Source organism: Chlamydomonas reinhardtii, chromosome 15, assembly GCF_000002595.2.
Source record: "Chlamydomonas reinhardtii strain CC-503 cw92 mt+ chromosome 15, whole genome shotgun sequence".
In the NCBI taxonomy this organism is placed as follows: domain Eukaryota; kingdom Viridiplantae; phylum Chlorophyta; class Chlorophyceae; order Chlamydomonadales; family Chlamydomonadaceae; genus Chlamydomonas; species Chlamydomonas reinhardtii.
The window spans coordinates 1,785,270-1,798,368 of record NC_057018.1 but is presented as its reverse complement, the minus strand read 5'-3'; the positions used below and the strand labels follow the sequence as shown (position 1 = coordinate 1,798,368).

General features: G+C 61.1%; 2 protein-coding genes across 3 annotated transcripts in view; one reads left to right on the top strand and one right to left on the bottom strand.

Moving 5' to 3' along the window:
- Nucleotides 1-1,491: 1,491 nt before the first annotated feature.
- On the top strand, nt 1,492-3,165 carry CHLRE_15g643400v5 (uncharacterized protein). The gene is made up of 4 exons (XM_043070712.1): nt 1,492-1,872; nt 1,981-2,251; nt 2,402-2,537; nt 2,634-3,165. The coding sequence occupies exons 1-4, from the start codon at nt 1,844-1,846 to the stop codon at nt 2,822-2,824; spliced, it is 627 nt and encodes a 208-aa protein (XP_042916569.1). The 5' UTR covers nt 1,492-1,843; the 3' UTR covers nt 2,825-3,165.
- A 652-nt stretch (nt 3,166-3,817) lies between these two features.
- CHLRE_15g643503v5 (uncharacterized protein) overlaps nt 3,818-13,099 on the bottom strand; it is a 26,124-nt gene continuing 16,842 nt past the window's right edge. For both annotated transcript variants that reach the window (XM_043070714.1, XM_043070715.1), the window contains 12 exons: nt 12,760-12,816; nt 12,277-12,450; nt 11,128-11,820; nt 9,890-9,989; nt 9,696-9,815; nt 8,621-9,459; nt 8,188-8,508; nt 7,238-8,075; nt 6,732-7,115; nt 6,156-6,418; nt 5,937-6,074; nt 3,818-5,847 (listed from right to left, as the gene is read on the bottom strand). In XM_043070714.1, coding sequence (XP_042916568.1) covers nt 5,338-5,847; nt 5,937-6,074; nt 6,156-6,418; nt 6,732-7,115; nt 7,238-8,075; nt 8,188-8,508; nt 8,621-9,459; nt 9,696-9,815; nt 9,890-9,989; nt 11,128-11,820; nt 12,277-12,450; nt 12,760-12,816 — 4,437 coding nt within the window. In that variant the 3' untranslated portion in view covers nt 3,818-5,337. The remainder of the gene's footprint in view (nt 5,848-5,936; nt 6,075-6,155; nt 6,419-6,731; nt 7,116-7,237; nt 8,076-8,187; nt 8,509-8,620; nt 9,460-9,695; nt 9,816-9,889; nt 9,990-11,127; nt 11,821-12,276; nt 12,451-12,759; nt 12,817-13,099) is intronic.

Sequence of the window (13,099 nt, the reverse complement as noted above, 5' to 3'; positions counted from 1 at the left end):
GTTGCCCAAGTGCGTCCTGAAGTGTTGCCGTGTCAGATGCACGCACCGCGTCAAGGCACCAGACCTCCCCATCGAGTGTGTTCCAAGTGTTGTCGTGTAAGACCGTGTTGTGGATAGGGCTGTTCACCGAGTCTATTACTCTCCATTGTCCTGCTTCGTAACGCACAGCAATTGTGTGTCGCACAGTGTACTGGTGGACGGTAAAGCCGCGAGTTCGGGCGGCTACCGGAAGGTTCTCTAGGACCTTTTCTTTGCTGATGTCGCCATTGAGTCGCGGAAAGTGGGTTCGGCGCATAATCAGCTTCCTGTTGGGGTAGGCGAATATGTTGCTGATGGTGGCATTGTGGTACAGGTAGTGGTTCAGGAGAAGTTCGCTGAAGGCGCCACTGTTGGGGCAGTAGCATTCTTTCCAGAACAGGGCATTTGGATCCTGTGTGGCTGTAAGGTGAGCGTGCACTCGTTTAGCATAAGAGAGGACATCTACGGGGTCGAGCCATGCGAGCCCCAAAGAGTTGTTGAGGGCGTGGACACTGCAGAAGTGTTGCCGCTGTGGTTCACGGTATGCGTTGTTGGAGTTTGGCGGCCAGTGCAGTGCGGTGGGTGCCCGTGTGTGCATGCTGGCCTGGGCGGGTTGTGCCGCTGGGCCGATGGTCAGTGCGCCTCGTAGGGTTGGCTTGACATAGTGTGCCGCATGTGGCTGGTGAGGCACGTGCGCAAGCAGGAGAGATTTGGTCTGGTTGGCACTCAGCAGGCTTGTGGCTACTGTCGGGCCCAGGATTGCCATGTGTGGCTTTTCCACACTACAGGGGTCGGGTATGTTGAGGTAAAGGCTGTGCAGCGTGAGGGCCAGGGCTGCACCCCAGAGTAGAAGGGGCCGCCGGTGCCATGCAGTGGCGGTAACGTGTCTTGTTATGTTAGCTGTTTGGCGGAGGAGTGCTTGGAGGCAAAGGGCGGCCTACGGCCAGGATGCACAGGGGTGAGAGGGCGAGGGTGGCGAGCGTGGGGCCCAAGATGAGCAGGCTGAGGATCAGGCCGTTCATGCATGTGTCTGTTTGTGGCACTGTTGTGTGTGCTCTAGTTTGTAGAAGGTGTTTCCAGAGTAGGTAAACGGCAGTTGTTGTGGTTGCAATGGTGAGGCTGACGCATAGCTTATCGAGTCCTGTGTGGATGATAGTAGCTGTCCTAATAGCGGCCTGGTAGGCAGCCTGCCTAAACTGAGTGTTGCAGCGTATGCCAATCCTGGCGGCTATTGTGTGGCTGTGTATGGCTGCTCGAGTGTGTCCTGCTCCTATCCAGTGCAGGCTCACGACGAGTGTAAGGTGCAGACGAAGGAGCGGGGATGCCCTCCATGTGGTACTACAGTTGAGGGTCGGTTGTGGCCCATAAGCTATTTCGGCCCAAGAGTGCAGGGAGGCAGCAGTCTGGTGCAGCAGTGCTCCTCCATGTCTGTTGCCTATCTCAGCCAGCCCAGACATACTGGTTTGCAGGCTAACACCAACCAGACGGGTCAGCCCTGTCACTGAGGGCCAGTGGAGGCCACCTTCCTTCGCACAGACCAAGTCCAATCCGGCATTGTTGACCTGTATGCACATTTGTTGTATTCCCTCGCCTGCTGCTCAGAGGTTGCATGCCTGCACACAGCCTGTGATTAGCTGAAGCCAAATGCTGGTGTGTACTAGAGTACTAACGGGTATTGACAGCTGGCTGGCAAGACGTGTGTTATGGATTGTTGCCCTAGGCAACATCAGATCTGTTACCCGGCTTCATCACAACGCACACAGCTGCACTTGTCCCCATGTGAGCATGTTTTCATTGGGGGTCGGGTAAAGTTACAGGACTTGGGATGCTGGGGTGCCATGCGCAGGTGCAGTGGTGAGGCATGGGGTATGGGTTAGTGTGAGGGCAGCGGGCTTTAGGAGGGCAAGATGAGCCTCCATCCATAACCTCCATTGATCTCACTCCACACTTACCCCCGTACAGGTACGCACACACTGCAGCCTCAGAGAAGGCCCGCGAGGCCATTGGCACCTATGGTGCAGCGGTGACAGCCCTGCTCATGGTGGTGTGGCCGTACCTGGTGCTGCTGGCAAGCGTGTCTGCCGTGGGCAACCCGGCAATCCTGTCGGTCCAGGCACCATGGGGCTTCATCCCCGTGGGCCTGGATTACTTCACGCACCCTCACATTGACAAGGACGATGCCACACACACCATTGTGTTCCTGACACTGTGGAAGGCGGCAAGTGGGCGGCAGGTGGGACGTGGGTGGGTGGGTGGTTGCGTTAACATTGGCTGGCTGGGGCTGGCTCAACCCAAGCCTGGGGGTTCTGATGCTAGGAGTGTGCTTGTAGTGGCTGGGATGGTGAAGGCTAATTGACCTGTGCCACCTGCACCCTACACGCAGTGCAAGGACTTCACCAGCCCCAGGGAGCGTGGTCAGCATGTCAGCCGCAACATATTCACGTTTGGTGGCATCAGCGCATTCACGCGCTCATCGGACTGCGACCTGCTGGTCTTCGATGCGCGGCGTGTCGTGCATGGTGCGGACCTATGTGTGCCGCTTTACGCGGCAGAGGATGCGGTGGGGCGGCCGTGCGGGGTGACGATGGGCTCGGGTGTGGTGTCACGCATGACAGATGTGAAGGCTGGGCGGGCGGTGGCTCGCGGGTGGTTGGAGCTCGCGGCACAGGGCAGGTCAGCTGGGCGCGATGCTGCGAAGAAACTGGGAATGGAGTTTGAGCAGCGCATCCAGGAGAACGTCAGCCGTGGCCTTGGTGAGGTGCAGTCAGCGCTGGAGGAGCAGGGTGGCGGGTCCGGGCGGGCTTGATCTGTCATGCATGCGGTTCGAGGGTGGGTGGGTGGGTAGGTAGGTGTATGTGCATGGGAGCCAATGGATTAAATATGCATGCCAGACTGTCGAAGCCCAGCTGAGACGAGGCTCTTTATTGCAACATCAACGCTGTGCAGCTATAGCATGATAGCATGTGTGCGGCCAGGTCCTGTCAACGTGGCGGTCCTGCGCACTGAATATCAAAGTATACTGGATGGGCAGTATTAAGGCCATCGCTGAAAGGCCAGCGCTGAGCATGGTGCCGATGGGCCTGGGCCCCTTTTGATCTGGAGGGAGTGTGTGTTAAAGTCTGCATAGCCATGTAACACAGCAGGCTCCCATCTTCTGTCATGCGGGCTTCCTGCCATTGTTACAGTGTGCGGGGTGAGGTTGCTGTTGCACCCAGCCTACGTCCCAGCTCCGGCACAGCTAAATATTCTGCCACACAGGATGTGCCATTGTTACAGCGTGCGGGGTGACGTTGCTGTTGCCCCCAGCCTACATCCCGGCTCCGGCACAGCTAAATATTCTGCCGCACAGGATGTGCCATTGTTACAGCGTGCGGGGTGAGGTTGCTGTTGCCCCAGCCTATGTCCCAGCTCTGGCACAGCAAAATATTCTGCCGCACGGGATGTGCCATTGTTACAGCGTGCGGGGTGAGGTTGCTGTTGCCCCAGCCTACGTCCCGGCTCCGGCACAGCTAAATATTCTGCCGCACGGGATGTGCCATTGTTACAGCGTGCGGGGTGAGGTTGCTGTTGCCCCAGCCTACGTCCCGGCTCCGGCACAGCTAAATATTCTGCCGCACAGGATGTGCCATTGTTACAGCGTGCTGGGTGAGGTTGCTGTTGCCCCAGCCTACGTCCCAGCTCCGGCACAGCTAAATATTCTGCCGCACGGGATGTGCCATTGTTACAGCGTGCGGGGTGAGGTTGCTGTTGCCCCAGCCTACGTCCCGGCTCCGGCACAGCTAAATATTCTGCCACACGGGATGTGCCATTGTTACAGCGTGCGGGTTGAGGTTGCTGTTGCCCCAGCCTACGTCCCAGCTCCGGCACAGCTAAATATTCTGCCGCACGGGATGTGCCATTGTTACAGCGTGCGGGGTGAGGTTGCTGTTGCCCCCAGCCTATGTCCCAGCTCCGGCACAGCACTACTTGCTGACGCCACTGCCCGCCACGGCATGCACATGCACAGGGCTGTACGCGTTGCAAGCACACAACATACTCCCAGCACCTACTCCAGCCCACCCTATTTGCTCACGTAAGTGTCACACAGGCTTCCTGCCTGCGCTCATTGCTTACTGCCGCAAGCAGTGCCATGCCTAGCTAACCTCGTCAGTATTAGAACTACTTGCGACTGCCGCTGCCCGCCACGGCATGCACATGCACAGGGCTGTACGCGTTGCAAGCACACAACATACGTTCAGCACCGGCCCGCCCTATTTGCTCACGTATGTGTCACACAGGCTTCCTGCATGCGCTCATTGCCTACTGCTGCAAGCAGTGCCATGCCTAGCTAACCTCGTCAGTATTAGAACTGCTTGCTACCGCCGCTGCCCGCCGTGGCATGCACACGAACAGGGCTGTACGCGTCGCAAGCACACAACATACTCCCAGCACCTACTCCAGCCCGCCCTATTTGCTCACGTATGTGTCACACAGGCTTCCTGCCTGCGCTCATTGCCTACTGCTGCAAGCAGTGCCATGCCTAGCTAACCTCGTCAGTATTAGAACTGCTTGCTACCGCCGCTGCCCGCCGTGGCATGCACACGCACAGGGCTGTACGCGTCGCAAGCACACAACATACTCCCAGCACCTACTCCAGCCCGCCCTATTTGCTCACGTATGTGTCACACAGGCTTCCTGCCTGCGCTCATTGCCTACTGCTGCAAGCAGTGCCATGCCTAGCTAACCTCGTCAGTATTAGAACTGCTTGCTACCGCCGCTGCCCGCCGTGGCATGCACACGCACAGGGCTGTACGCGTCGCAAGCACACAACATACTCCCAGCACCTACTCCAGCCCGCCCTATTTGCTCACGTATGTGTCACACAGGCTTCCTGCATGCGCTCATTGCCTACTGCTGCAAGCAGTGCCATGCCTAGCTAACCTCGTCAGTATTAGAACTACTTGCTACCGCCGCTGCCCGCCGTGGCATGCACACGCACAGGGCTGTACGCGTCGCAAGCACACAACATACTCCCAGCACCTACTCCAGCCCACCCTATTTGCTCACGTATGTGTCACACAGGCTTCCCGCCTGCGCTCATTGCCTACTGCTGCAAGCAGTGCCATGCCTAGCTAACCTTGTCAGTATTAGAACTACTTGCTACCGCCGCTGCCCGCCGTGGCATGCACATGCACAGGGCTGTACGCGTCGCAAGCACACAACATACTCCCAGCACCTACTCCGGCGCTCCCTATTTGCTCATATACACGTCACGCAGGCTTCCTGCCTACCTACTGCTGCAAGCAGTGCTGTGCCGAGCACACCTTGCGACCTGCGCTGCTACGGAAAAGGCCTGCTGACCCGGACGGCGTCTGCTACGGTGGGGTAAGGGAACAGGTTGCGCAGAATGTGCCAGAGCCGTGCCAGCGCAACCTGGACATTGGGGTTGCCCGGGTGCGGTTCGAGATGGCACGGCCATGGCACAATGGCTTCCGGTAGGTACCATGGACCAGTCTCAACGATGATGTTGGCAGGCCGCGATGCCACCACCGGGGCAAGAATCTGGTCGCAAATAGGCACCGACACTGCCCCAGCCTCCTCTTTCGTTGCTCCAGTGAACCACTCGGCCCGCACAAGTGCCCGCTCCGTGTCGTCAGCGCCCTTGTGCAGTACAACCTCAACAACACGCCCAAACCACCAGTCTGGCAGGTCGTTCGCCGCACGGCACATGAACCACGAGCCCCGAGAAAGCTTGACGCTGCCTACGTAAATCTCCTTCAGCATCCGCACGCTCTGAACAGTACTGCCCATTGCATGCTCCAGCCCAGCGCTCTCGTACAGGGCCTCCACCTGTTGGCATGAAACAAACATAACATCTGTCCTTTAGCTATGTGAGGTTGCGCAGCAGCACCCTTGATACTCGCCCCCCAGGCCCTCACCTCCTTGCTCTCTGCGTCAAACCAGTCCCGCGAGCCGCTGAAGCGGCCCCAGTAGATTACGGGGTCTGCCTCAAAGAACTTGGCCTCATCCCACATGGTCGCCTCGCCCTCGTCAGGCACCTCCTCCTCCCCGTCCGCCTGAAGCATTGGATGCATGCAGTGTTGTTGTCAAGTCTAGACGAGAGCAACGGTGTGCAGCCACTGCACCAGGGGACTTACATCATGCCGGGCCTGAATGCGAAGCACTGGCGCCGCACGCCCTCCACGCGCCTCCTCCCCCACGTAGAGCTGGCGTTGAGCCTCCTTGTGCCGCTGCGGGGCGTCCACACTGGCGGGGTGCAGTTGCCGCAGACGCAGGCTGACCTCACGGTCCAGGGCCATGAAGAACATGGACATCTCCATGTGCCGCTTGCTGTGCGCCCAACGGCCCAGCTGCCCCCAGATGCTCTCAGGCTTGAACATGGAGTGCGTGAACAGAGGGCCTGCACCGCCGGAACCAAGATGTATGAGCATTTGTCTTCATGCAATCACGAGACAGACTACCCCTTGCCCGAGCCTGCACCCACACCGATGCCAGCTCCCACACACACGCACACGCCCATGCCCACGCCCATGCCCACACCCGCGCCCACACCCACACCCGCGCCCACACCCACACCCACACCCACACCCACGCCCACGCCCACGCCCACGCCCACGCCCACGCCCACGCCCACACCCACGCCCACGCCCACACCCACACCCACGGCCACGCCCATGCCCACCCGCACCCATATCTGCACCACTAATGCTCACCCAGTTGCTCAATGCCGTCCACCAGGTGCATCAAGTTGTGCAGCTTGATGTCCAGTTCCGTCGCTGACATGTGGCGTTCGACCAGGCAGATGGCCTCCACAACAGCCGTCCGCAGCTGCCCAAGCTGTGAGCGCCGCTGGACCTTGTCCCACAGGCGAGAGCAAGCATTCACGATGGACAGCATGGCCGCCTCTAGCCGAGGCGGCATGCCAGCCTTCTTGACCGCATACGCACCAAAGGGACCAGCCAGGAGGAAGAAGGAGTGTGACTTGGCCTTCTTGCCCGCAGTGGTGAGGCGGGCCAGGCGCCCAGCAATGGCACGGGGAACGTTCGCTGCTATCACAGCTAGGGCCCCGCGGAAGTTCTCCACCACCTTGCCGGCACCTGCACATACGGTACCACGGCCGGGATGCAGGCATGGGCAGATCTCACACATCAAGCTAGCAAGGCCTTCACCCAACCACAACAGTACCACACAGGACTCTTGTCATACCCCTCCTTCTCACCACGCCCACTGACGGTGATGATGTCGTTCTTCTTGTCGTACTCCTCCATTGCCGCACTCCGCTTGCGGAACGACTGCACATACCGCACCACCGTGTCCCGCATGACGCCGTAGATGGTGTGCATGCCGTCGTAGTTGATGCCACCGATGGGGTCGAAGCTGTCCAGCTCGTACAGGGGAAACGCAAGGCCAATGGGGTCCTCCAGTGTAATCCTCCATGGAACCGGCACCAGCGAAGCACCGGGGGTGGGCGAGTTACATGCATACCACATCTCCGCCTTGGTGCGGCGGGCCGGTGGTGTTGCAAGGTTGGGGTCCACAGCAGGGCCCCGTCCCCGCACAGCCTGCTGCTGCCGCGGCTGCTGTGGCTGCTGCTGCCGCTGCTGCTGCTGGCGTCTCAGCCGCTTCGCCTCGTCCTCGGACTCCACCTCAACATCACTGTACTCACTGGCACTGCTGCTGCCGCCGTCGCTGCTGCTGCTGCTGCCGCTGTCGCTGGCACGGCCACCTGCGGCACCCTGGGCCCCACGCAGGCGCTTTCCCCCCCCAGCGGCCGCGCCCGTCACAGGTGGTGCGGCCGCCGTGCGTTTCGCCCCGGGTGCGGCCGCACGTGTCCCATCACCTGGTGCAGTCGCACGCGTTGGCTGTGGTTTGGCCGCACCCGCGGCCGCCTGCTTCTTGGGTGGCTTCTTGGGGGGTGGGACGTGGCGCCCGACGAGGCTGGTTCGCAGCACATGCAGGCATGGCAGGTGCGCCGCGTTGTGCGGGTACACAGCCTTGCGCCCCACCACATGGCCCTCGTGCCAGCACTTGAAGCAGGCGCACTTGGCTGGCGAGCCCTGTCAAAATGCAATACGAGGTGCATATGATTATCACATGCACGCATGCATGCCTTTGCCTGGCAGTGTCTAATTCCTCATCGCCATCCCTGATGAGCTTTACAAGACGCACCTTCATGCCCAGATGTTTGTGGAGCCCTCGGTAGTCGGAGATGAAGCTGATACACTTGACACGGCAGATGAAGAACTCGTTCTTGCTCGCATCCCACACCCGTATGCCGTACTTCTCCAGGAAGGCCAGCTCATCACGGATGAGTGCCATCATATGGTTGGGGTTGAGCGGGTCGGGCTTCTTGCTGCCGGGAGGCTTGACGTTGCCACCGATCAGGGACAGGAGTGTAGCGAATCCGAGGTGGTGGCGATTCTCCGGAGACGCGTTCACTGGCAGCAGGAGGTACGGGATACTGGACCGCTCGTGCTCATCCGCAGGCACCTGCGATCAACATGGAGCAGCAAACACGAGTCACACGGGGCTGTGTTGGGGTTCACCTGGTACACCGGCTTATAGCGAACCCATCTGCTACCATGGCCTCTCAGGCACTTACGATGAAGGGGTCCGACACCAACACCACCAGCAGATTGCGCGGATCCGCGGCGAACGCAGGATCCTTACGCAGAGCCTCCTTCACCAGCTCGCCATCAACCATGTCAAACATGGAGTCCGTTGATGCCTGGCTGTCCCGCTCGTCCTCTGCCTTCTCTTCCGGCGTCTTAGGAGGGATCGGATCGCCTGGGCGGCCAGCTGCGGCGTTGGCAGCCTGATGCGCCGCCACACGCTCCCGCTCACGGGCAGCAATGCGCTCCACCATGCGCGGGAACGCCTGACGCTGGCGCCAGCTGGAGAGGTCAGCGGCAATCTCCGGGTTGGCATACGCGCGCTCAACGTAGTTGGCGATGCTGCTGTACGTCACCTCGCGCGCCTGCTCGCAGCTTATCCCACACGCCTCCACCCCACCCCCCTGCGCCTTCACGATTCCGTGGCAGACGCTGGCGCTCTGATGTGCGCCACGGTATATAAAGCCGCACTTGCACATCTTGTAGCGATACAGCTGCGGCCAACGGCATGCTGGCTCCAGCACTGTCACCAGTGTGAGCACCTCCTTGAAGGTGCGGGGGATGTAACTAGCAATCTCCCGGTCCCGCTCACTAGCCCCTGGCCGATCCAGCGCATTGAACACCGATGCCAGCATTGCCTTGACAGATGACTCGGTGGTGGTTGGTGATGCCTCTCGCTGCGCCAGTGCTCGCACGCACACATCAAGGAGGAAGGAGCGGATGTCAGGGTCGATCGGCACCTGAGGGATGCGGACTGACTCGAAGCGAGGAATTCTCTCAGCACCATCCTTGCCAGGAAGCCTTGACTCGTACAGCCGCCGCTCCTCGTCTGTGGGGCACCAGGGAAGGGTACCAGCCACATGTCGGGATGGGGGAACAACTGCGTATCCTTATGTGCCACTCTGAACGCATTTTACCTCCCGCCACCCACACACATCGGCACACCCACCGCCCCAGACCCACCTCCCTGCCTCCTGACCCGCAGCCCCACCTCACCGCCACCCCACCTGGCTGCTTCCGCGCCCCGGGCTAGACTCGCCCCACTACACGGTTACAGCCACCCACCAATTTCCGGAATTCCAGGCAACTCGAACTCCTGCGGTTGCAACGCGTCGCGAAGTGCGGCTGCTGCTGCAGGGGGGATCCCAAGCTCTTCAAGCTCCTGTGCGCCAGCCGGCTGCACACCTGCGAGCAGGGTAAGCGCGGCCAGGTGAGCATGTGAAGCAAAAGCCCACATTGCCAGGCTATGCACAACTCACCAGCACCTGGAATCTCCAAGGCCGGATCGCCGTCCTGACCATCAGCCCTGGGGCTGACAGGCCCAGCATCATCAGGCGGCGGTGAGGGAGACGGGGCAGCCTGGCCCGCCACACCTGGGCCACGATGCCCTGCTGCAACAGGACTGAAGCGCCCAAAGCCCCTTCTTCGCAGATGCGGGACTCTGAGAAGAGGTGAGTCTACCGCCTGCTGCTGCGGTGAACCTGGAAGAGGCCAAAATGCTGGCCTGTCCCTTGCCGGCGTATCTGGCAAGGCTGATAAGTCATCCATTAGACCCAACACATATTATGGATCATTCCTTGACAGGTGCAAGCCACTCGGTGTTCAATGACATAACACAACGCGGCCGCCACATCGAGGACATGTTTGCTGTTTCGCCAGTGTTTTCAAGTGGGTATCGCGCTGCAGTATACTGTAGCATTGGTCAATTACCAATGCTTGCACCTCGTGATACCCGGAGCTAAGAACTAGAGAAGAACGGAATCGGAGGAAGTCCATGCAGGTCGCTTGAATTTTGCAGGCCTAGTTCACTTAGTAGTCTCTCCATCACGCACACACATATACACACACTTTGTATACTTATCTGCGTTACCTCAATTACACTGAACACCGCCAGGTCTATCGACGGTTCAAAATGACCCGACCGGGCCTGCGCGACAATCGGTTTGAAGAAGAACTAGACGGACACTATGAAGGCGCATATGGCAACGATAGGGAATACGTGCGCGGCGTCCCTGCGCCGCGTGGAGTCGGTCTTGCGCCCGTTGACCGCGACCGCGCGCAAACGACAGGCCTGGCCAGGCGTCCGCTAGGGGGCTACGGCTTCGGCCCTGGGCTCGCCATCACTAATGAGGAGTTCTTTGCAAAAATGGATAAGGAGGTGCACTCAGCGTTCAGCGACAGCAACCTGTCCAAGCTGCGCAACTGCCTGAACCAGCAGGGTGAGGGCCTGGTCTGGCTCGAAGACTACATGTTCTACAGCTACAAGAAGTTTGGCCGCGACGACGTGCGCAAGCTCCTTGGCAACGTGCTGGAGCCGAAGGCGCTCGTGGAGATCGTGCTGCGTGCATACGGGCCTGTGTTCGAGCGCATGTGAGTCCACCAATTACATATCTTATCTAGGGGATGAGCAGATAACACCTCCGTTGGTGCTGCCGTTCAAACCTCCACACCCCGCTCCAACACCACCCCCACCACCCACACCACTCATCTCACTCACCCGCATGAACATATCGATGGGGTAGGCCATGGTCCAGAAGCTCTGAGCCACAGCCTGACCCGCCACGCTGCCGCCGCCGCCACTGCCCGCCACACTGCCGGCGCCGCCGCCGCCTCCGGGGTAGAGCGGGAACACGTCGCTCCCCGTGGGACTGAACAGGCCGCCACCGCCAAGGCCGCCAAGGCCGCTGCCAAGGCCGCCGCCGCCGCTGCCAAGGCCGCCAAGGCCGCTGCCGAGTCCGCCAAGGCCGAGGCCGCCCGAGTCCTCCGCGCCGAGGCCGGCGTGTTGGTGGGCGTGTTGGGGGCCGTGGTGGTGCCCGGGCGGCAACATGGAGGAGGGGCTGCCAGCCAGATTTGGCGGCAGCTGCAGCTGCAGTTGCTGATGGTGGTGGTGCTGGATACCGGCTGGAGAGCCGCGGCGCTGCGCCGCGGCGGCGGCGCCCGCCGCCGCTGCGGCCGCCAGGCCGCCGGCACCACCCCCACCGGCACCCCCCGCACTGCCGGCCCGCGCGGCGGCGAGTGTGACCGCCTCGCGCGCCTCGGCGAGAAGCCGTTCGTAGGTGGCGATGGAGGCGTGCAGGCGGCCGCGCTCGGCGGCCTCGTCGGCGGCACGGGCACGCAGGGCGTCGGCGGCGGCGCGCGCCGCCGCGGCGGCCGCCTCCGCCGCCTCCTTCTCCGCGGCCAGCGTGTTCACCTGGGGACACATGGGGACACACATGGGAGCACGCATGGGGGCACGCATGGGGACACACATGGGAGCACGCATGGGGGCACGCATGGGGGCACGCATGGGGGCACGCATGGGGGCACGCATGGGGGCACGCATGGGGGCACGCATGGGGGCACGCATGGGGGCACACATGGGAGCACACATGGGAGCACACACGTGGGCATCATGGGTATCACGTGCACACATGTGAGGCGCTGGAAGCGCAGGGCGTCACGTGCACATATGCGGGGTTTATTGGGTTGGGCGGGTTGACGAGTTGACGCGAGTTACACATCAGGCGCGGGGCTGGATGAAGGGGGGCATTGACGCATTGCCTGAGCGCCCATCGCTCGGCAACCGCCAACAAACGCATCCTTGCAAGCACCCATTCACCAACCCATCCACATTAAGATCCCTCGCGCAAACACCTTCCCACCCCACCTTGCGCTCCAGTTCCTCCGCGCGCGCGCACGCCGCCGCCAGCTCCTCCCTCTCCCGGGACGCCGCCTCCGCCACCGCCGCCGCCGCGGCCGCCGCCGCCGCCGCCGCGGCCGCCGCCTCCGCCTCCGCCGCCCGCGCGGCGTCATCCTTCTCCCTAGCCTCACGATCCGCGGCCTATGGTATGCGTGGCACAGCAACGCAGACGAGGTTACGGAGTCAAGAAATGGATGTCGTACGTCGCAAACTTCGCGGCCGCGGTCTGAAAGCAATAATCACTCTGCATTCACCCACAACCCACACGTTCGGGTCAACGTGACGCGCCTGCTCCAACCTGCCGCATTGGGTTTGCGACGCTTGCCCCACAACCCAACCCCCCTCGCCCCACAACCCAACCCCCCTCGCCCCACACGCAACCCCCCTTGCTACCCGCCGCCCGGCTGCCCCCCGGGACCTCCCCCCCCCCCCACACACACACACGCTCACCTCCTTCTGCTGCTCCTCCTCCTCCAGCTCCTTCAGAGCCGATTCCCAGTTGCCCACCTGAGGGGGATGAGTAGGGTGGTGTGTGTGTGTGTGTGTGTGGGGGGGGGGGGTTACATTCATGATTAATTAAGAAGTGAAGTCGTAGGCAGGTACAGTTGCAGCGTAGACCGGGGGGGTGTTGCATTCATAATTACTAATGGAAGTAAAAGAAGGGGGGGGGCAGCACCGAGTCAGGAACCAGCCAGCCGCTTTGCTTCAGGCACATGTTGGGTCAGACGGCACTTTGGCTACAATGTTTCAGTCAAATGTAGAGCGACAGACAAGGGCACAGCTACAGCTA